The sequence below is a fragment of the Miniopterus schreibersii genome, assembly GCF_964146895.1.
Source record: "Miniopterus schreibersii genome assembly, chromosome: 19".
Lineage (NCBI taxonomy): Eukaryota > Metazoa > Chordata > Mammalia > Chiroptera > Miniopteridae > Miniopterus > Miniopterus schreibersii.
In genome coordinates this window covers 15,926,995-15,950,946 of record NC_138119.1, presented here as the reverse complement: position 1 = coordinate 15,950,946, position 23,952 = coordinate 15,926,995, and the positions used below count along the sequence as shown (strand labels likewise).

General features: G+C 42.1%; 1 protein-coding gene across 6 annotated transcripts in view; it reads right to left on the bottom strand.

Moving 5' to 3' along the window:
- Positions 1-23,952, bottom strand: part of DNM3 (dynamin 3) — a 352,871-nt gene that overhangs the window by 200,342 nt on the left and 128,577 nt on the right. For 3 of the 6 annotated variants that reach the window (XM_081120434.1, XM_081120431.1, XM_081120433.1), the window contains exons 13-14: positions 17,248-17,299; positions 16,408-16,437 (exon numbers count right to left, since the gene is read on the bottom strand). In XM_081120434.1, the coding sequence (XP_080976560.1) occupies positions 16,408-16,437; positions 17,248-17,299 (82 nt within the window). The remainder of the gene's footprint in view (positions 1-16,407; positions 16,438-17,247; positions 17,300-23,952) is intronic. The other 3 variants (XM_081120436.1, XM_081120432.1, XM_081120435.1) reach the window with 1 other exon arrangement.

Genomic DNA, 23,952 nt, shown 5'->3' with positions numbered 1-23,952 from the left:
AACCAAAACTTGCTCTTAAAAATAAATTCTTAATAAAAATACATATGCATAAGGTTAAAAAATAAAATTATGTGAAGCAATAAATTGCCTGATTTCATTGGTACAACTGAATTTATCTCTCAAAGATGCACCACTATTTCTAGAAAAATGGAATGTTATAACCAAAACGTGATTATCAAACATCATTTCACCCAGTGGATATATTCGGCTGAGCTATATGGAAATTATGAGTTACAAATAACAGTTAAAATAAAACTTGTAGAGAACCAACATAAAAATTAATTAGATTAGTACACTCTATGGTGTGACAGTCATTTGCACTGCAATAGGCTTTCTCACTTGGAGAGAAAAGAAATAAGAGGATTACAGCTACCCGCGCTGTGAGTGCGAGAGGCCCACATGCCTTTGGCGACACCATGGAGGATATTCAGTACTGAACACTGTCAGCAACTTTCTTAAATTGCTGTCGACAGAAAGTTTAAGATTCTCTGGTCCAATCCCAAACCTTTCTTTTCCAGCAGAGAAGCACATTTGCCACAAATGGACTTGCTCTCCCCGCAATGATGATCAGCTCAAAACAAGAATTAAGAAAAAACAATTCCTAATGTACTTTTTCAGGTTAAAAACTGAGAGAGAGAGAAATCAAGATAAACAGTGGAATAAGCCAAGCAGTGGAATAAGCAGTGGAGAAGGCAAGCATTCAGGGAACATGGTCAGTACCTGAGAGGTAAGAATGTCAAGGGGAAATTAATAGAATAAAACAAAGGAAAAGTATGTGAGAAAAGAAGACAAAGAAAAATAAAATTTCCAAAGGCTGTCAAGACAAATGGGATGGATTGTAGAATCTCTTTACAGAGAAAGACCTGAAATGCTGATTTCATATTCAAATTTAAAATCACCACAATAAACCCATCACTATTCAGTACAATAACCACTTACAGCCTTTAGTATTTGAATTTCAAATTCTGTTTTGAGTGCCCAAATAAACAAGAGCAAGCAATCCCATAATTACAGGACTAGAGGGGACCTTGAGAGCTGAAAGGTCATGTTCTTATTTGTAAGGCTTAAAACAAACCAATTTTAAAAATTTACTACCATGAATAACATCCAAGCTTCTTATGCCAAATACAGAAACTTTGAAAGCGAAACCAGCAAGTGGAAGAGCCCAGCCCCTTCCCTTAGAAACAAGCCTACGCTAGATAGTGTGTCCTGCTAGTTCCCTCCATGCTGTAAGAGGTCAGGCCTTTCAGGGTTGGCAAAATCTGTATGTTAGGGGTAAGTTTGGACCTCAGCATCTGGCCAGCACACTGGGTCATAAAATTAATACACAGAGAAGGAGTAACACTATGAGGAGGAAAAAAGTGCATGTGGAAAAGTTCTAGTCAGGCCAAGGCTCTGGGTCTTGAACTTTATTTGTGAGCAGGGCGTTTTGACCTTGGCCTTGCTTATGGGAGACCATGCAAGTTTTTCTCAGCTGTCCAGCTGGCGTCTGACTATTGCCGCCTGGGGGGAGTGCGTAAACCATAGACTGCCTGATGTTTTTATCTTGATAGATGACAAATGCTTATAGATAGGCTGTGTCCATGAATGAGTAGCTCCTTCTACAGAGGTAGTTCACACGCCACAGGGCTACGTGGGGAAATGCTCAGAGGTGCGTGGGCCCAGCTGGTCACCACCATTGCAAGCACAGGATACAGGCTTGTCCTTGAATTGGCTGGCAGAGATTTTTTCTAAGTAAGTGTACCCGAGACAAAGATTTCAACTGTACGGGAGACCTCAGGAAGGGGAACTAAATTTACTACTTTTTTAAAAAAAAATAATAGTTTTAATGTATCACATGCTCTGTGCCAGGAACTTTACAGAAGTCAAAGTAAGGCAGTTGAGGTCTGTATGTATCTGAGAGCACTCTTGGGGGTCTAGCTGTAATTTATTAGGTCCAGGTCAGGCCCAGGTAGGGGATAGGAAGGGTTGGATTAGCAGCCATGAGTGCCACCCTGGTACCAGGGCCGAGGGCAAGGAGGAAACTGTGGAGAGTTAACTTTAGCACATGTGGCTTACTTACAGACTCAAGGGTCACTGCCCACCCCAGCACATGTCTTCAAACTGGCTCTGGATTAATTACATAGGAGGGAGAAAGCTTCCTTAGGAGGCCTAGGCTTCTTAGGTCAAGTAGATCTGTAACAGGGGGCAGGAAGGGAACACACAGGCAAAGGGAAGTAAAATGATGAGGTTTCCAATATGCTACATGGGAGAGAAAGGTAACATACATAAGACCTGGTGGCCGTGGCTGCCCAGTGCAAGTCCCTCAACTTGGACACAGACAGCGGTGTTTCGGGCACTCTCTAAAATGATCTAGATGAATTTCCCCTTCATAGTAAGTGCACAGTGGCAAAAATTCTCCTCTTAGGAAGAGATTTCCCCCAATAAATGTAGAGGTTCACAGACAACTAGAAAAACTGACAGCCTGGGAGGGCTGTACCCAGGAAGGTTCTCTCTCTCTACCCCCTCTCATTCAGATCCCCTGAGTGCTGGCTATGGTCAGTGACAGCAGCTAGGAAAAGGGTCCAGGGACATAAATGTCACCTGGGATAACTGCTGTAAAGACTAGAACATCAACTTATCTTACTAAATTCAGTTGATATGGAGCTAGTTCTGGGATTTTCGTTTGTGCCCACTCTTTGCTTTATTTATAAAGGAAGGAAGGAACATGAGAGCCTATTTGACTCCAGAAGCCCAGAAGGAACAGCCCAGAAGGAGGCCAGCTCGCCCAGAAGGAACAGCCCAGAAGGAGGCCAGCTCAGGGCACGGCTGCTGAAGGAACCCCAAGTCCACCTGGGCAATAGACCCTCTTTGGCTGAGGCCAGGAGAGTAAGAATTGGAGAAGACTTCAATTTGATGTTCCATGAGTATCTTAAGACTCTGAAAACTCTTTTGGGAATGTAATCTTTGGACTTTAATTTCTGAGAACTTCATAGTAGGAAGGGGTCATGTTCACGTTGAGGACATGTCTATTTCATTGATGTTTTATTACTGAGAGTACATTAGAATAGATTAATGGTGTCCTTTGATGACTGCACAATCTCTGATAGCTATGGGAACAATAAGGCTGAACGTGATTTGAAACAAGAAATAAAATAAGGAGAAAGCATTTAACCTTGGTACAGACTAGCTTTAGAGTGAATTTTACTGGTGCCCTGTTTTGACCCATTTCAGAGTCTCCTCTCTACTGGTAGTTCTAGGAGGATGCTCCAAGGAGCCAAGATGAGCTTTGGAGGAGTGGCTTCAAGAAGGAAGTATCAGGACCCATAAACTATTGATCTCTTCCTCCACAGGGCTTGCCACATCCCTGGTGAACTGCTGGCTTAACCAAAAGGGGGAGGAAAGCTAAAGAACATTGTCCAGGGGCAGGGGATGGAGGGGAGACTCCTATTTCCTCACTCATTCCACCAGGAGGAGTTAAGTGACTTCTCAAATGGGCAAATCTCGGAGTTAGTTAAATAAAGAAGTGTAGTCCAGGTCCTTTCTCTCCCCCATTCTCTCCCCTCTTCATCTTGGGAGCCAGCCTGCCCACAGAGAGCACGTGCTCTCACACAGGAAGGAAGGAAGGGCTTTGGGCCTGCAGCTCTGAGGGATACATTTAATTCAGGAACATGTCCAAAGGTGTTTCTCACCTAAAACACTTGATGAGTCAGTCAGCCAGTATCTATGAATGCCTGCAGTGGTCCAGGCGCTGTGCCAGGCGCCCTGTCCCTGGGATCACAATGAGGGCCACCATAAGTACGCCCAGGTGTGTCTTTATCAGTGGGCCAACATATGTAAAAAATACTCAGTCTGATGAACTAAGCTGCCGACAGGGACAAAGACGCTGTGAAAACAAGCTAGTGAGGTGAAGCTGAGCTAAAGGGATTTAAAAAATAATCAAATTAGAGACAAAATCATCACATATTTGGTGAAATAGTCTGTTTGGTTTTGAAGACTCTTCAAGATGCTATTGGGAATGAGTTGGCTAAGTGACATTTGTATGTTTGGATGGTGTTTTCATGGTTTTAACTTCCTAGGAAATCAGAGCACAGTTTCGTAAGTAAACCAGGCACCATTAAGAGCACAATTTGACTCCGTTTCTAGGAATTCAAGGGTGAAACAATAGCTCACATTTACTCAACACTACTCTGGGCCAGGCATTGTGCTGAGAGTTCCACGTATACTCTTTTCTTTTAATCCACATAATAATCCTTTGAGGGACACAGTATTTTCCTTATGTGACAGAGGGGGACACTGCCACCAGGCTCCTGTTTCATGGCCAAGTCCGCACCTGTAACTCACAGGCCTTCCTCATAGGAGCTGATGCAAGTTTGCCGCTTTACACCCCTTTGCAGAGGATTTAGCCTCTCGGCACCTGAGCAAAATCAAATCTCTCTGGTGGTCCAATGTCAGAGCCCCAGCCCTTAATCCAAAATACACACAAGAATGTTGGTTACAGTACTGTTTCTAGTAGCTATGGGAAACAGCCTAGGTGCCTTACTGGAAACTGGTTAACAGACTATGACAGAATCCTCTGATCCATTCAGGCTGAGCAAACACCTGATACATGACTTGGGGGTGCTAACACTAGGCAGAGGGCTGACTTCGGGACTGTCTCCTCATTGGATTGCTAGCTGGGTGACACTGGATGAGTCTCTTTGCCTCAATATCTTCATATGGAGCATGGAAATAATAACATAGAACTATTGGGCGGATTATGAGTTAGTAAATATAAAGGATTTAGATCAATACGTGTTAGTATTATCTCGGTTATATTTGTTAATGTAAGGATGAAAATGACTATATTTGCCAAAACGTTAACTATGATTGAAAGTTAGTGACAAGGTATGAATTTATATTTATTTCCTCCTTCAACTTTCCTGTATTTCCCATATTTTCCAACAATATTCATGCTATTAAAAGTACAAGTTGCCATCACATTATTGGTTGCTTAAAAGAAGCAATTTCTCTTCCCTTTCTTCCTTCCTCCCTCCCTCCCTCCCTCCCTCCCTCCCTTCCTTCCTTCCTTCCTTCTTGGCAATGTCTTGAGATTCTCTTTCATGTGTAATGAACACAGCATGTAGGAAGACTGAGGAGGATTACAAATAGCCCAGTAGTGAAACAGCTCTACAGCACAACATAAAGAGAAATAATTCGGGGATATTACATAAGAAATGGCCATGATGAAAGAGGACTGCTTTAAATGAGGAACTGCTGTGATTGACTGAAAACATATTAACAGTGTGCAAGAAAAATGGATTGAAAATAAGGAACCGACATTTAATATTCATATCAAATCACCTTTTTATCTGAAGACATGACTGCCAAAAAGATAACTTCCTGTTTTCTCTGTAAAAATCCAACTTTACCTGACAACACCGGCATAAGCTTAAATCCCAGCCACATGAATGAAATGTTGTAAGTTACGCAGAACTCCAAGTTACTGTTTCCTAAGATAATCTCACTAGGTATAGCCCCCTGCCCACTTTTCTGGGGACTGCCCCATCTGCAAGGACTGCATGCATGGTGTCTCCATCGGCTTCCATTCCCTCGGCCTCTCGAAGCAGCTGAAACCTGTTCCCAGGACATCAGCCCGTGCTCACAACTGTGAGCACATTGCCTGGCCTCTGCGGCTCACTGGCTGTTATGCTATCTCGATTCTCAAAACCACTCCTAAGCACCCTCTTCCCTCTTCACTGTTTCCCAGGATTTTCCCGGCGGCCTGCGTATGCACTGCCCGCGCCACGGGCACAGCTACTTCTAAAGAGCGCACTAAGGGCGAGCTGTTTGTTCTCAGCATTTACTCACCTACCCCTCCCCGGGGCCCCGCCATTAGCCATGATGAAAATCAGGACTCGACTTCTTCCACTTTTTTCCTGCGTATCTTTTCCATGTGCAGAGCTCCCTTTGAAGTTCACGGAAGCCCTCCATGTGGAAGAGATTCCCAGTGATACAAAACAGAGTGAGAGCTGAGCCCGTCATCCATTTCTCACGTCCAAGGGCAAAAATGCACGCACACACACACACACACACACGCACACGCACACACACACAAGGAAAGAGATGCCCATAATGAGCAAGGCCTGAGCAGAATTTGGGTATTGTACTAAAAATAATTAAGATGGGGCTTCTTTGAGAGAGAAAACAAGTACCTTAGTAAATAGTTATTAGTTCATTTTTTTAAAAAAATTAGTGAGCCCCTTATCTGGGTCAGGCAGCACATTGAAAATGCAAGGATAAGTCAAAAAATAAATAAATAAATTTTTTTAAAAAAACAGGCACAGGCCCTGAACTTCGTGGAGCTTATAGACAAATAGGAATGAGACACTAAACCAAGGCTCACACAGATCCGTGTAAACCTACAGCTGGGTCGCTGCTGCCCAGGAGCAGTTCGGCACATTGAAGGCTCTGACCCACACAGGCTGCAAGAAGAGGCGCAGTGGCAGATTCCAGCACTTACACTAAAATCAAAAGGGTGTGCAGTGGGCGATGGGGGTGCACAGCACAGAAAGCAAGAGTGAGCCTCATGCAAGACAATCCCAGAGTGGAGGGAAACCACACTCAGCTGTGGAATTTATGTGAAGAAATTTGGTCTTGAACCTGAGAGGATGGAAAGCCTTTGAAGTGTTGAAAGTAGGGCAGTGACATAAGATTGGCATCAGGACAAGGTCCTTCTCGCTCGGGTTTGGTGAAGAGATTAGAGAGAGGGGAAAGGAGGCAGGGGATCGGACAGAATCCTAAGTCACGGACGATGATGACTTTGACAAGAGTGGTGGAAATGGACTCTTAGAGGAGTGGACATAGTTGAGGAATATTTAGGAAGAAAACTATTATGACAGTGATAAATTGGAGATGGAAGGTGAGGGGGGACGAGGTGTCCAGAATGACGCCCGAGGTTTAATTGCTGAAGCTGGACAGACTGTGGAGGCAAATCTGCTGAAAGTAGAATGAAGTTTGGGGGGTATAAGTCATGGGTTCTGTCTGGACACAAAAAGGGGTGAACATGGAAAATAAACCCCGGTCTAGAGAGAAGTCTCAGTCGGATACACGGATCTGTGAATTGTTGACTATGGGAGTAACTGAAGCCCTAGGTATGAAAACACAACATAAAGGGAGAGTTTCACTGGGAAGACAGGAGGATCTCGAACTGAGCCTTGAGGAAACCAGCAGGTAATGGCTGGGTGGCGAGGATGAACCTACAAAGGAGACAGGGGTGGCTAGAATGCGGGACAAAAACAGAATACAGCATCCACAGAGGTCAACAGAAGAGAGTGTTTTAACAAGAGGACTGAAAATGTCTAATGCCACCGTGAGGGAAAGCAGGACTCAAAGCACAAAATTATTCCCTGGTTTGGGTAACATGGAGGTAATTGAAGCAATAATATTCAAAATATTTAACGACTAGTATGGCAGCAGCCTGACCAGTCTGAAGGGGCTTGGGGGTCACAGCGCTAGAGCAGGGTATGGGGGGCCCCCTTCTGGAGCAAACTTTGCCTTTAATTTCTGGATAAAGGGGCATTTTTTGGTAGGAGGGGGCTCTGAGAGAGAAGCCCCAGCATCTGACGATAGGCAGGCGACTGGGGGAGCAGCCAGCTGTAACTGCCATGACAGCGTTCAACGACTGAACGAGCGCTGCGGCTCCGCTAGCGCGTGCCGGCCCACAGCCCTGCCAGGCAGCGTCCCTGCGGCCCGATGGAGACGGGAATCGGGCACATTGGAAGGGGCGGGTGAAGAGCTGAAGGTCTCCCATGCAACCCTGATTTCAAATGATGACTTAATACCTTCACAGCATCTTCTAGATGCAAATACAAAACAAAACTAAGACTTGGCAGAGGAAGAAAGCATGTCTCAAACAAAGAACCGATTGTAAAGAAGTTCCTGGAAATTCGGGCCCATAAAGAGAAGCAACAAGATGTGTTCTCACCACTCAGGTTATAGTGTTTTGAAGGACAGAGCACCTAACACATGGGCGTTTACAAAACAGCCCTTCAAGAAGTGCTAGCTATTGTTATGATTATTTGAAAACCAGAAATGTCAGAGAGTGGTAGGTAGAAATACGAATGCATGGAGCAGTTTCTGGGTAGCGTAACACTCTACGAAAAAAAGGAACCGGTCTACGATACTATTTGAATGAATAATAAGGAAGCTCCAACTGCCCATGTGGATCTCTTCCTTCTCTGAACAATCATTTGGTTCATTGTCTGGATTCAGCACTTACGGAGTCTTGTTTTGAATTATCCTGCCATTTCCTCGCTGTGTGAACTTGGACAAGTAACTTAACCTAACCAAGCCTCATGGGGGTTGTTTTGTTGCTGTTGTTTTCATCTGAGAATTGGAGCTAATAGTCCCAACTCAAGTAGATGCTGTGAGGGATAAGTGAGATGAATATACCTAAGTACTCAGTAGAATGTCTGGCATTTGGTACCTGTTCAATACATGGCAGAGACTAACTGTGCTTTATGCTCCTTTGGAATACTTATACTTTCCCTAGGGCGCAGGTTAGTCAATAAATTACTGGGACAATGGCTCTAAACCAGGGGCAATACCCAAACCAGGGGCTTTTTGTAAACACGCAGCGGGCATTCCGTACAATCACAGTGTCTGGGAGACATCCCAGTAAAGGTTAGGGATGATAAATGAAGAACTCTCCTATCTCAGGTGATAACACCTGCTGGAGTCTAAGTACCAGCTGGTAATTGGGTGGTCAGCATTAAATGTCAATCAAGTTTAATTCAGCTTCATTACAGGACTGGAATTTATACATTCAGAATCTCACTCCAGAGCTATATGTAATCGTGTTTCTGGTGACATATTTAGGTGGGAAATTTCAATGGTCATCACAGGCAAGTCTGAAATGACGACTCTGAGTAACAATGGCATATTTCAGACCCATTTTTTCCCCTCTGGATGACAAAAAGATTCAAAGTTAATAAGCAGCCTTAAGACATTCTAGATGTTCCCTTCTGAATGTTAGCATCACAGCTTATGCGCCATTATTTTATAGCTTACCTGCAAGGCTGACCATTTGCTTCCAGATTTTAAATTACATAACACTTCCTTTTATTCAACAGTTATCTTATGGACACCTACCATGAGCAGATTCTAAGCTGGACTCAGAGAATGTAGCACTGGAAAGGGTGACAACTGTCCCCAATCTCACAGAGCTCACAGGCAAGTGGCAGAGAACATTAAACCAGAAAATATACAAACACTGGGTGAGAAAGGCCCATGTTCTTACAGGAACACGCAGGGGAGGACTGACAGTAGTGCAGAAGGCAGGGAAAGCACTCCTAAGGGAGTGATATTTAAACCAGAGATAATGAGGAGATGTTTGTTGTTCAGGCAAAAATAAAAAAGAAGATGTTCTAGGCACAGGAAGAAGCACATTATAAGTCCCAGCAGGGAAAGACCACGGAGGCACTGCTGGAAAGTCACCGTGGCTGGCCCACAGAATTCTAGGAGTGCTGGTGACAAGTGAAGGGGCAGGAAACGAGAAAGGAATGGATAACAGGTGGCAACATTTGGACTTTGTCCTAACGGTAAAGAAATACTTTCGAGTGGTTGTCAGTAAGCAAGGGAGCGATGTGTCCAGATTTTTATTTTGTCTGCACCAAAACAAAACAAAAGAAAACCCTATGAGATGTTTCACTTGTTTGGAATTTCAGCATAAGGTTTCAGGAGAGAGTGTTGGGTTCTGGTTAAGGTAAGTATTTTGATTATTGGTGGACTTTGATGACCCGTGTCCTCGCTGACCTCCTTAATCATGGCCAGTTGAAAATGGGCTGTAACTCAGGATGCTCTGTGAGGAAACTTAATAAAGTGAGGTACGTAACGGATGAAATCCTGATTTCCATTGAAAACTGAAGAACGTATAAGTCACAGGCATTCTGATTTCTGATGGGAAATGGAGAGGCCCTGGTAAGTATCAGTCATCCAGAGCAGCTCTTTTGCTTAACCTCGTAAACTAGCTGCAGATGTTGGCTCAAGCAGCGAGGCCTTGCATCTGTAATTTTAAAATTGTCTCATATTTCTAAAACCTGACTCCGTATGCGCCGGAAATCGGTGACATGAATTATGAAGCTCAGGAAGAGAAGCACGAGAAAGGCCAGGAGTGATAGGAGATAATCTTTGCAGCAGTGGCCAAGCTCTGAGCACAGGATGAGTGAAGGGTGACATGGTTCCTTCCTCCAGGACACGGGTCCTGCCACCAGGCATCAGAAAATGAAGCCCGGCCCCGGGATGTACCGAACGAGAGGAAGTCATTTATAGACAGTTGAGTTCTCAAAAACAAATCCCCCTTTTCCTTTCCCCTCCTCCACGCCCCAGCAGGTCACCAGGAAGACCAGCGCTGCTGGGGAAGGAAAAGATTTTTGAAGAGAAGAAAAAAACAACTGAGAACACAAACAGATGCTAAAAATGTCTTACCTTAATTAAGAAGATCATGTTTAGTAGACTGGGGCAGGAAACAATAAAATGACTTGCTTTTCCACTAATGTTTTAGTTATGACAGTGCCTTCTCATAAAAGACACTTATACACAGTCCATAGAGACTCAAATTAAAACTCGGAAGAGGGGCTGGGGGTAGTAGGACTCCGTCCATAAAGAATTCATAGGGTACTGCAGACAAGTAACAATCAGTCAACGGCACTAGAAATGAAATGAGGATGATGACTGAGTTTCATACTCTTATTTGTCAGGCTCATTTGTATTTATGTGCACCGTTTCCAAGTAATGCTCCCTCCAGACAATATAAATGGCAGCGCACGGAATGATCTACCCCGGGGGCCATCCATCACAGGCTCAGAGTGTAAATAACCTCACCAGGAATCAGGACAAACACGTCAGCCAACTGTTTGGTGAGGCAAGAGCACAGTGCAAAGCTTCAACGAAGGTAGGCTCAATTAGGAAACCAGGACACGCATTTCCTGGATAGGGAACATTCATCCCGCAGAGCTCAGCCCCGCGGAATTCCCTGAGAGCTGCTGAGTCAGAGATTTCATAGTCACTTTAGGGGTAAGAAATTTTAGTCCTTTGTTTACCTAAAGCTGTATGTGTTTACATTTTGTTCAAGAGATCAACTCTGGTAAGTTTTATTTATTTTCTGCACCTAGATAGTGAGGAAATATAGATTGCTAGGCAAGTAAGTCACATTGGTCTTTCCAGGTCTTTCCACATTGATCTTTCCAAATAAACCACACTGGTCTTTTCATATAAATCTGAGACCAGCATGAACTCTTTCAAGCTTCTAAAACTGCTGCAATTAAATCACAAGGACAATAGATAGCATTAAAAATCACTGTTAATCTTAGGTGAGAAAACGGTGGTGTGGACCTAAAAGCAGAATGACCTTTGTCTTAGGAAATGCAAGTATTTCCTAAGAAATGAAGGGGTGAACTGTCATGATGTCTGCAACTTGCTTTCAAATAGTATGTGCGCACACACACACTTACATAGATTCATCAAAAATGGCCAAAAGTTACCTCTGTTAAATCTAGGGGGTAACAGAATTGTGCTTCCAGCTCTTCATTATACTTGACAATTTTTATAATAAAAAATTGAAGTAAAAACCCAACCCCATCACTTCCTATGGAGTAACCTTGAGAAAGTCACTTTAAGGCTGTGACTCTCCACTCCTCATCCATCAAACAGGGACAATGAAAACCAAACCTTCATGAAGCTCTTGGAAGCATTCGATGAGACAATCTACGTGCAAATCTTTGTTTTAATACTAGCCCCTAAAAGCACTCAATAAGTGGTAACTATTAGCATTGTTGTAAGACAGGAAACTGGAATACCTCTTGCTCTTAAAAAAAAAGAGTTCTGGCCTTTACATAATACAAACTATACTCGAGAGACTAGCACGTGCTATTAATCCTATGTTCGCTGACTTCATGTAAAGATGGAATTTCAATATTTTTTAAAAATCACAATCTTCTTATACCACAGAAACCACTCTCAAGGACAAGATGATTCACAGAAGCTACAAGAGACTTGTTCATATTGAAATGTTTGAAGAGAGAAGGGGCGACTTCATGAAGGAGTGAGGGACTTAACAGAATTTTACGCTGACATATATGGCTTATTTGAGAAATTTGTGACCTAAGATTCAAAGATAAATACTTTTTTCAGGAAAAAAAATATAAGATTGCTCTCAAATGGGAGTATCTCATTACAAAACATAATTTTAAAAAATTATGATAAAATGGCCCAGCAATTTACACTAATGCCAGGATTCATGCTCTGACATTTAGGTCCCTTGACAATGAGACTCAGGATAAACCAGTGAGTCTAGTGTGATGTTGAGAATGGAGCCACCAGATACCCCCCCACCCCTCCCCACCCCGCCTAACTGACACAATCAAGGTGGGCTTTCTTTTCTATGAATATGTATCTCAAGACACTCTCGGTGAAATAGCTTAAGAATGTTAACATGTCTCCATATTTTGAGGATCCTGCGCTATACATTCTGACTCAGGAAAAGTTCTGTAATGTGACTGCACTGAATATGAAGATATTTGTGCTTTAGACACAGAAACTACAATTTGCCTTGGTCATAGTGAACTGGGGACATACTTATATGTTGGGTGGATGTGATTTCAACATGGAAATCAATGGGCTAAAATAACAAAAGAGCTCTATTGGGAATATATACAAGAATTTCTTGGCTTCTGTTTATTTCTATTTTTATTGATAGTGAACCAGGGACATCCTTTCAAAAGGACCTTCTGGAATAAGCCGTGGGCAGCATCACTAACAAAAGACCCTAGAGTACCTTTGTAGGCAATGAGGTTTTATCATTTGTCTTTTGCTAACCCCTTAATTTGATGAATTGAAAGGACTGGGGTCTCTCAGTATAACAAATAAATTAGCTTCTCTACACTGGAGTTTCAGCTACCAAGTACACATTGACAACTGTAAAACTTCCCTCTCCAGTCTAGACAAGTCTCGAACCTCAAACTCTACGGATGGCACCAATAGGCACAAAAAATATATCCCAAACTGAAAGTACCACCTGCCTCTCCCATCCCTCCTGAAATCTGCTCCTCCTTCTGCACTCCTAACAGTGGATCCCTTAGCCATAGCCTGGGAGGATTATTTAACACCCCCAAAATGATTTTTAATTCTTTCCACGTCCTAAATGTATGTTGAATCTGTTCCTTCTCCTACATACCTCCCACTATTGACCCCTGTATTTTCTTACCTGAATTACTTCAAAAGCCTCTTCAACAATTTCCATATCTCTAGTTTTACTCCTCCAAAACATTCCATATGGCTGACATACAGATCAGATGGTATCCCTTCTCTATTGGAAATCCTTCAATGGCTCCCTACTACCTTTGGAATAGGTTCTGTCTCTTCTGAACTCTAGACACTTTTATACAACTTCCCAGTGGACACGTTTACTCCAATCTCCCACAGTGACTCATACTCAACAAATACCCTTTGGAGTCCAAATCTGGGTTTTTCGAGATGTTCCTTTCTCCATTAAGAGCACCACCATCTCACCTGTGCCTAAATCATGTATCTGAAGAGCACTGCTAATGATCCCCAACACTCAGCTCATCACACATCCTTTGGACTCTTCCTATTTAATTCTCCCAAACTCATCAGCTTCTCCTTGAATCCAGGACAGACAGCCTAGCCCACATCACTGTAATCTCTTATCAGCAACAGCCTCCCAACTAGTCTTTTTCTAACAATGTCCTGCTTTCAGAACTTTCTCCACACTAGAGGCAGAAAGGTCTTTCTAAAATGTTAATATGACCGTGCCTAAAACCATACAATGATATTCCACTGCTTTGAGCATCATAAAAGATATCTTTAATGGAGATTAGGTCCTAGTGAAGTACATAAAATGAAAAATAACAAGTGAGATGACAGGAAGACACTGGGGAGGGGAGGGACTTTAGGTCCAATGGTCAGGGCCAACCTCTCACAGGAATGGTGTTTCAGTGAGACCTAGGGGGCCAGAAGGAGCTGGCCTTGAGAAAGGGGGCAGTCTTCAGGGTGCTTACTTACAGTCTTCCTCACCAGGCTGTGAAGTCCCTGAGGGCAGGGCTGTGATTTAGTCATCACTGGCTTAAACACCTACCACAGTTTTTGTCACTTATAGGGTTTCAAGTACATGTTTGATGAGGGAAAGGATGAATGAAGTTTAAGTTTAAATTTACATTTTTGATCACTCAAACCTGAAGATAAATCTGTGCTCACAAATTTTTGTACATTTGCCGACATCAACTTGTAAAACTTCTAAGCAAATTTCTAGGCAGATAAAAGCGAATGGAATTTAGACTTCAAAGAGGAGTTTTGCTTTCCTTAAATCCTTCTAACATATTTCAGTACAGATCCTGCACAGCAATCTCTTACAACCCGGATCCTTAAAAGGACATCAGAATGGATGAACCACTTGCTGGGATCCTGCAGGATTTTCCGCCCACCAACCATAAAAGCCGGTATCAGTCAGCAAGCTAGGCTCCACCGTTCCCTGGCTTTGAGCCTCCTGACTGACAGAACCATTTTAATACAAACCCAAATGAACATCAGATATTCAGATTCATAAGGAAAATGGTTTTAAGTCATTATGGTTTATTTCTGCTAAGAAGGAAAAAAAAATAAAGGATTCTTTAAAATATATTGTATTGTACTTAATTATTGGATATGATTCCAGAAAATAAGATATTCAGGTTCACAACCCATTACTTGCAAAATAAAAAGCTTTTGAAAACAAATTTGGCAGCAAAACATGACTTGACATGAATATACTTATAGCTTTCATTTAATCTATCTGGTGTGACTCTTCATTTGTTTCACTACAGAAAAATACTGTGTTCAATTACAGGGTGCTGTCTCTGACCCCACAGAAATAGTGGGTAATATATTGATATATGCAATGTATTGTTTCTCTAAAATAAAATAAAAATTCTGACCTTCAAGGCACAACTGGGCCCAAGGGGTTGGGATAAGTACTTGTATCCTCTGATAACACTCACCCAATTCTATTATCTTTGGAATTATAAAAGTTTCATAATGTGTGGGCTTTGAAGTGCTCAGCAAAAGTAAAGTCACAAAAATACATTAGCAGGACTAGAGCATTTGGAAATAATATAAGTGAACACTGGTTCAGAGTTTCCTTTCAGGTCTGATTTAGAGTATGCATTTATGTCACTATATCATTGCTTTTCCAATAAGTATGTACTTATGTGAGCTAGAGATACTTCTGACCATAAGGAAAGTTTTACAGGCAAATCCTTTTACATCACATCCAGCCTTAATCTGCAGGTTGCAATCTTTGGAATAATTTTTCATGGCTTCTAATTTTCCAAAGTGTTCACTGTTCGCATGTTAGAACTTTTATTATTTTTTTATACCTTATGTGTTTTCTCCCCAAAGTTTCAAGAAGGAGCACCTACCTCCTAGGAGCAAGATGTCTGCTCTTTACAGGACACATACCCAGGATCCAGGGGCAAACCTCACTGTGTGCATTACATCAGATCCTCCCAATCACCCAGCAGAGATATTTTCTGTTCTTCCCATCACACGACTGAGCAAACTCAGGCTCAGTTTGTCCAAGGCCACATGGTTACTAAGCGACAGGTCAGAATTTGAACGGAGGGATATCTAGCTCCAAAGTCTGTTTATTCCGAAACAGCATGGGGCAAATTACTGGCCCATGCTCCAGTCCCATTCTCAACTTGTGTGTAATTGGAGGGAGGACTTTAAGGCTGCCTCATCCACGGAAGAATGGAATCATTTTTCCCCAAAAATGACTATGTTAGTAATTTGACAGTATCTTTATACTTCCACAAAATGAAGATAGAGTATCTGGCTTTACAAGAGTCAACTGTAAAGCAACATCAAACTGCAACCAACATAAATGTGGCTTTGTTTTATTATTTTGAAAAATAAATACAAATAATTGGGATTGGGAAGGCTTGTCAACAAATACAACAAATCAGATGTTCAATATTCACCCACCTTTTAGGAGCATCATCGACACTTATTGGAAATAGTATCATACAAGGGCTTACACCATATAACAACATAGCATAAAAGGACAGAGATGGAGATAATTAATGATTTTAATTATTTTAAGGCCCATTAAAATTAGAGAAATACCAAAGCACCCACAATGTTAAGGGTTTATTACTACAGCATTTTAGAGTTTACTAGTTCATACCTTTGAATCACAGCAAGTTATTAGCAGTGAAGGGATGAACCCGCTTAAGAGGATTTTTATTTCAATGATAGGGTGTTATGAACAAGACAACCTAAGTTTAAAAAACATTAGTAGCAAGCGCTAGTTGAGTTAATTAGTTAAAGACAAACTGTGCCCATGGGAAGCTAAATGAAGAAGCAACAGTAAAGCTTACAGAACTTAGCTCGTACAATTTGCCTTGAAGGCGGAAGATTGGTTCCCTGAAATAGCAAAGAATTATATGCTTTAGTTCAGAAAAAAAGTTTTTAAAATAAAGTCTGTTATTACCTCTTCTCCTTTCAAAACAATGAAAAAAATCTAGGGCAGAGGTTTCAATTTGTTCAATAATTGTACCTCTGAACTTAAAAAAAAAAAAAGAACTATAAAGTCATCATTGTTTTGACTTGAAAAGAAATAACAATGCAAATATTCATTATCACATAAAACATAAGAGAAACAGCAAACTGTCGGAGTTAATGCAATCTCTGTAGAGTGCTATTAGTCAGCCCAAAGCGCAAAAACTCAAAAGATCAGATCTTCTGAGGAATTAACATCTTTATTAACCAACAGGAATTGGGTATGGCAGCGATGAAATGCAACAACTGCCTTCTCTATGAGCTGTCCCTTCACTGTTACCAAGCTGTGCAAAACGTGTGAACTAGTCAGTAGCATCAGAAAGCTCATGCAACTACTCACCATATTTTAACCTTCAACTGACTCACAGATTTGATGTTAAATCAAACTTACTGGTAATGTAAGCAAGCAAAGTAGGACACAGGGAGTCAAATTTGAAAAGCAGAGCCAATAGCAGAAAAGTTATTTAAAATAAATCAATAGGGTTAACTGTATAATATAGCAAAATAAAAACAAGTCACTCTAAAAACTTTAAAAGCCAAAAAACAAAACTGAAAGCTGCATTTCCAACAAAATTTGCACAGGATTAATTGGCATTTAAAAAAAATAGTCAATCAAGCGATTTAGTTCAAACTCTTTGGGGCATGCATGCACTGATTCTTTTAAGCAATTCCTACCTGATTTCCAATTGTGTTTTTCTTGTGAACCTGACTGCTCCTCTGCTGAGCACTGAGAAAAGCAAAGGAGAGCAGCACTGAAGAAACTTGTAAGATTTTTTTCTGAACAAGTAACAGACACTAACATATATACAGGCTTTAAGAATGTATCAACGACTGAGGCAGAGCTAATATCAAAAATCCAGGTCAGTTTAATTCTGGAAGCAAAACCAACTCAGTGGAATTCTTAGTCCCAATTAACAGTCACAAACAAAAACATAACACCACAGGAGGCACAACTGTACTGCTGCATCAATAACAATAGGAGTCAATGCAAGTATTCGGGACTTCCTGCAGGTCTGCAGAGTAGTTGTACTGAAAATTAACAGTTAACAGTTATTAAGTATATGCCATGTTCCAAGTGCTTTACAGATATTAATGATTTTAATTCATTTTAATCCTGTGAAGTAGTTACTACTATTCTTTCCTTTTTAAAGACGGAGAGACTAAGTCACAGAGTAGCTAAATGGATTTCCCAAAGTTACTCAGCTAATAAGTGGTGGTACAAGTTAGTCTGCCTCCAGATCCCAAACTCTTTGTGACACTGACCAATCTCATTGCTTTGAATTCCACTATATTCTGACAACTCTCATAGAACAAAGCCAGCTTGGACCTATCTCCCCAACTGTAGACTCATATATGTTTTTGACAACTCAACATCTCCACTTGGATGTCTAATGGGCACTTCAAACTTAATATGCTACAACTGAACTCCACCCACAGTCTTCCCCTTCTTAATTCCATATTTCCAAGTGCTTAAACCCAAATTCTTGATTCCTCTTTCTCTCACACTCCGTATCTGATCATCAGCAAATGCTACTGATGCTACTCCTTAAAATGTATTTAAAATGCAACATCTTTTTACCACTTCCATTGCTACCACCTTGGTTCTTGCCACAGTGCTCTCTCACTTCACTGTTGCAATCACTTACTCTCTGGTCTCTGCTTCCACACCAGTCCCCCTAACATTCATTCTCAGCACAGAAACCAGAGTGATCCTTTTGAAAAGGAGATCCTGTCACTCTTCTGCTGAAAACTCTCTACTCTCCTGCAACACCATTCCCTGGGTAAAAGTCAAAGTCCTTCAATGGTCCACAAGGTCCCACTCAACTGACCCCCACCTCTGCCTCTCTGACTCATCTCCTCCTACTCTCCACCTCGTTCACTGGAGAGGCCCAGCCACGCTGATCTCCATTCTTTTTTGTTTTTTTTTAACCCACCCAGCATACTCCCACCTCAAAGCCTTTATGCTAGTTGCTCTCTCTGCCTAGAATAAGCTTCCACCAGATATGAGCATGGCCCCAACATCACCTCCTGCAAGTCATCCTTTTGGTGAGACACTCCATGTCCACTCTGTCAGAATTGCATCCCTCCCTTCTTCCAGGGCTCCTGCCCCCTATACTGTTCTGTTTTTCTCCATGGCATTTGCCACCTTCAAATACACAACATAATATGCCAAATTTTTGTGTGCTGTTTATGGTCTGTCTCCACCCATTAGAATGTGATCTCCTTGTGAGCAGAGAATTTTGTCTGTTTCACTCACTGCTATATCCCCAGTGCCTAGAAACTACCTGGCACACACTGTAGTTGAGTTCAACAAATATCTGTTGAATAAAAAGGCCAGTGAGGTTGACACCATTACGACATGACACACAGGGGTACGGAGCCAGAGATGACCCAGATGATTTAGCCCCAGAGCCCACATCCCCAGGCACTGTGTTCCTCTATCTCTCAAAAGAATGAAGGCTTTCTTGCCTGGCTGGTGTGGCTCAGTGATTGAGCATCTACCTATGAACCAGGAGGTCACATTTCGATTCCTGGTCAGGGCACATGCCTGGGTTTCAGGCTCGATTCCCAGTAGGGAGCATGCAGGAGACAGCCAATCAATGACTCTCTCCCTCTCCCTTCTCTCTAGAATCAATAAAAACATAATTTAAAAAAAATAAGAATGAAGGCTTTCTTCTGGTGAACCCATGAGTAAACATCTATCGATATAAGGAAACACACCTCATGTTGGTTATTCTGGGAAGATTAGCAATACTGAAACCTCTAATTGGTGACTTCATAGTTTTTAAAAGCTATTTAGGAGATCAATAAAATAGCCTAAAATAGAAGAAAAGGTCAAGTCATGAATCAACTATTTAAAGTGATAGGATATTATGGTTCAGGGGTACATCAGAAATCAACAGCACAAGTACAACAGTTGTTCAAAATAGCAATCTTTCATAATCTCCCATGATGTGTTTAAGCTGCTTCCCTTCACTCAGACTCGTGAAAACTCGTATTCTACACTCGAGTGAGGCTGGGAAGGGCTGGGGAGTGAAAGGCCTGAGGCTGGGGAAGGGCTGGGAAGTGAAAGGCTTCACCCTATTTGATAGCTAAAGATACTTTGTGTGTATTTTTTATTTTCAATGTGCTCATGCTAGACTTTTAGCTTATTTCTTTCCTCGTTTTTTGTTATTTTTCGAGTTTTTAGTTAAATGCGTAAGTCCCTCAATCACTATGAACGTCATCTCTCTCCAACCATCTCTCTACATAATCCAAATCTACGTTGTTCCAGGTTTTGGGTGAGGCTGTGAACAAGATCGAGTTTGTGTCAGTCTGTGACCAGGGGTCTGATGCACCCACACTGCCCTCTGGCTGCCCACCAGGCCCTGAACATGGAGTGTGCCTACAGCACTAGTCCGTCTGGGGCCTCGGATCTTTCCCCTGCAGGCTTTCCTCTCTTCCAGGAAGAAATGAGAAAGATACTAATATAATGTGATCATGCCTTCTTCCTAGGTATGGCCACCTCTTCCAAGTACCATAATTGTGTTTAGCATGTGTGTGTGTTTTTAATGGAAAATATTTTAAAATAAATCACTGACTCGTGGTGATAACTCCAAACTACACCAGACCCAAACTATTGGGGACCTTGATTTCTGTGTAGATTCCCTTAAAATCACATAAGAGAAAAGGCACTGAATATAAAGCAAAAGGTGCAGAGATTCTTGATGACTCCTCGTGCGACCCGAGGCAGGGTCTGACCTAAATGCACCTCAGCTTCTCAACTGTAAAGTGAGTGGGGGGGGGGGGGGGGAGTGTGTGTGTGTGTGTGTGTGTGTGTGTGTGTGTGTGTGTGTGTGTTAAAAAACAGAGAGGCAAAGAGGTCAGGGACCAGACAAGCTGTTTCTTAGATTCCTTTTAGATCCAAGATGCCTCGAGATGCAGTTACTCTCAGAAGCTTTATGAGCTACACTGGTTGAAGGCACTTCCACTGATGGAGTCTCCATCTACTAAATGATGCACATGTAAGAATATTAAGAAAGAAAGAGATTTATTTTATAGCCAACCTCAAATATTAGTGTTAGAACAAGTACTAAATTACCTTTACTTTCCATCTAAAGCAGGGGTAGGGAATGTCTGGCCCATAGGCCATATAGGTCTAGCCCTGCTAGAGGAACTGCAGGTGGGACTCAAAATTCAATAAATCTAGGATCTTTTTTCATATCTAATTTTTAAGTTGATAATTTTGTATGGCCCACGAATGATGTTATAAATATCCAACCCTGATCTAAAGAATACTCTTTTTGTAGCAACTGGCCCCATAAACCCAAAGATGTTGTTAATGACATATTTAGGTACTTGAAGTGACTCCATAAGTAACATCGTAAAAAATAAGCTGCCTCATTAGAAAACACCCTTTATCATAATCCTTATGCCTGCAATGATACCTGATCTGAAAGCATTTCAAAATACTTACTTAAAAATGTGTTAATGGAAAATTGTGTAAGGACTTGCAAGTGAACTTGGGCCTTTGGACATAATCTTGGCCATAGGTCCGTAACAGGGTGTCTGTGCAATGTTGGAAAACAGACCTAGGTACATATAATGTTCACCTGACATAAGTCAAAAATTTGAGGGCACCAGCTATCTGCAAGGAGCTCTGTGGACGATATGAACATGAACTAGGTAATCAGAAGCCTATAACTTATCTAATGTGGGTGGTGAGATACATACACAAAACACAAGGAACAAAGAACAAACAAAGAATTAGCTCTACAAGGATAAACATGTGAGGATGTAATACAAAGCCCCCTACCCAGTGCTTCTGCTTCAAATGTGAGCTATAACTGCCCCACAGCTTCTTACTGTGTGTGTACGTGTGTTGTTAAGCGTATAAATTCCTGCTACAACCAAGTCCTACGGAAGGCTTTCCAGAACACTAAAACACCAAATTAGGTTTATCAGTTTAATGCTCTGAGGCACAATGACTTTAAAAGTACGTAACAAGAGGTTTTAATTTTTATAAAAATAAGAGCACATTGAAAGACATTCGAAGAAAAAAGAAACCTGTGTTACCACGTAGCTCATTTTTTTTCTTTGCATATTTGTTTCTGCCCTTGTCTGTGAGCATGCGCAGTAAAAGATTCAAATCACAGGAGAGGGTGCCAAGGGGTGTGTGACCATTTACCTAATAAATCCCATGCATGGTAATTGCTCTGCATGTTCAGAGACAAACAAAAAGGGATTATTCTGGTCTGATGTGATCTGAGACTTTCACAGAAAACTAGAAGAAAAGTAAAATTTGAATACAGGAAGACAACCAAGTGCGTTCCAAGAGAACGGTGTAGTATCAGCAAAGCCAGGAGGTTGAAAAATGAGGCATGTAGGAAAGCTGTGGAAAGTAAAACCATCACAGCAAAATTATATAATCACAGACTCAGGTTTGGAAATGACCTTAAAAGCCATCTAGTACAATAACTGTATGTGAGGGCCAATTAGGGAGAGCTCGGCTGTTACAGTAGAAGCAGAAAAAGGTATTCAAAGTTTCTGAGCCAGCCAATGGCATGATCAAAGCAGTGTTTTGTGAAGATTCTCTGAGCCTGAAGCAGGGAAGACAGAAAGCAGGCAGCCTACACCCCTTCCTTCTGGCTGTTAGAGTCCTGTCCAGCCTTCAGTCCAATCAAGTACCATTTCTGGGTTATGCCTTCTTAGAAGCCTTCAGTTTTCTCTTCCTCCCATGAACTCCCAAAGATCTTGGTTTGTACCTACATCATATAAACAGGATTGGGTCGGGCAGGTCTCTACTTCCCCTCTGACAACGTCTGTTCCTTGATGGCCGATGCTATGTTGCGTGAATCTTGCTATCTCTACCTCTCTCACTGCTGACATTACCTAGCACGGTGTTGGCAGAGGAGGTGAGCAGAAGACGGTTTTTACAGAGCCTTGGGAACCATACTGATGAGTTTAAACTTTACTCGAAAGTAACAGGGAATCCCAGAAGGAATGATAAAGAACATGACAAAAGGCAGGAAGACTTGCAGTAACCCCAGCAAAAGAAGAGTAACCTTAGGGCACCAACAACCTACGGGCACTCCGTGAGAGACATAAATGATGACAGGATTAGACAAATTCAAAAACTAGAATAGAGGTAGAATCAAATGGACTCGGTAAAGATGGAGGGAAACAAAGATGGGAGCAAGGAGTAATTAATGACACTCGGGTTTCTGGTTGGAACTGGAGGGTACCACCCACAGAGAGGTGTCAATTTAAGATTACATGATGAGTTTAAGGGAGTATCAGGTGGAGGCTTCCCTACAACAGACAGTAGAAATGCTCAGTATGTAGCCGGATATGGCGCCCAGTCTAGGAAGAAATCATGGAATGGAGACCAAGGTTTACAGTCATCAGATGAAGTCAGTAACTGACACCATGACGGCGGGTTACTTCAGCCAGTGACAGGGCAGTGAATACGGGAGAAGGAAAACTGATAAAGACCAGTTCCTGAGCCACGATCAGAGGACAAAGGGCTCCAAAATAAAACTGAGAATAAGAGTTTAGAGGAGAAAGAGGAAAATCAGGAGGCATTGCGGTCTTATTGAAGCAAAGGGATGTATATATGTATCTCCCCACAAGAAGTGGTTAATGGTGTCATACGAAGAACTCACAACCGTCCCTTGAGTTAACTATTCTGTCCTGGCCAAAAGCAGTCTCAGCAGAGTGGCTGTGGTAGAAACAAGACTGCAGGGGGCTGAAAAATGAGACAGAAGGGAGAAACAAGGAGGAGGGGTGCAGACTCCACGTCAGCCCAAAGAGGGCTCAAATGAACCAAGGAAATGGAGTCGCTCGGACATCCAGATTCTGTGGCAAGTGTTGGCTGTGCCTCGCCTTCTGCCCTTATGCTTAGTACACAGAGGAGACTTAGAATTCTGCGAAATTTCAGCAGTAACCATGATGGAGAAAGTACCAGGGAACTGGCAACATACAGACCAAGGCAGTGGGAGGGGAAGGCCCATCCTTAACAGGTTAGAGACAGAGCATTAACGAGTTAACTGTTTATTCCTGAGCCCTGGGGTTTGTTTAGCAGCAGCTCACAGTTACCCCCTTTTTTCTCTTCTAGAAGCCACTGCAGGTCACCACCAAGCCGTCAGTTAAGTAGGGTCCACCAGTGGAAGGATCCTGAGCAATGGGCTGGACTCTCCATACTCTACAAGTGTGCCATCCAGTGCAGTAACTGATAGCCGTATGTGGCTATTGAAATTAAAACTTTAATTAACATTTAACTTCATTGTTATTTCGTTTGCATTTCACATCCTCTGTTTTACTAGCCACAGTTCGGCTACTCAATAGTCACAGGTAGCTAGTGGCTACTGTACTGAACAGCCCAGAATAGAAAATATCTCC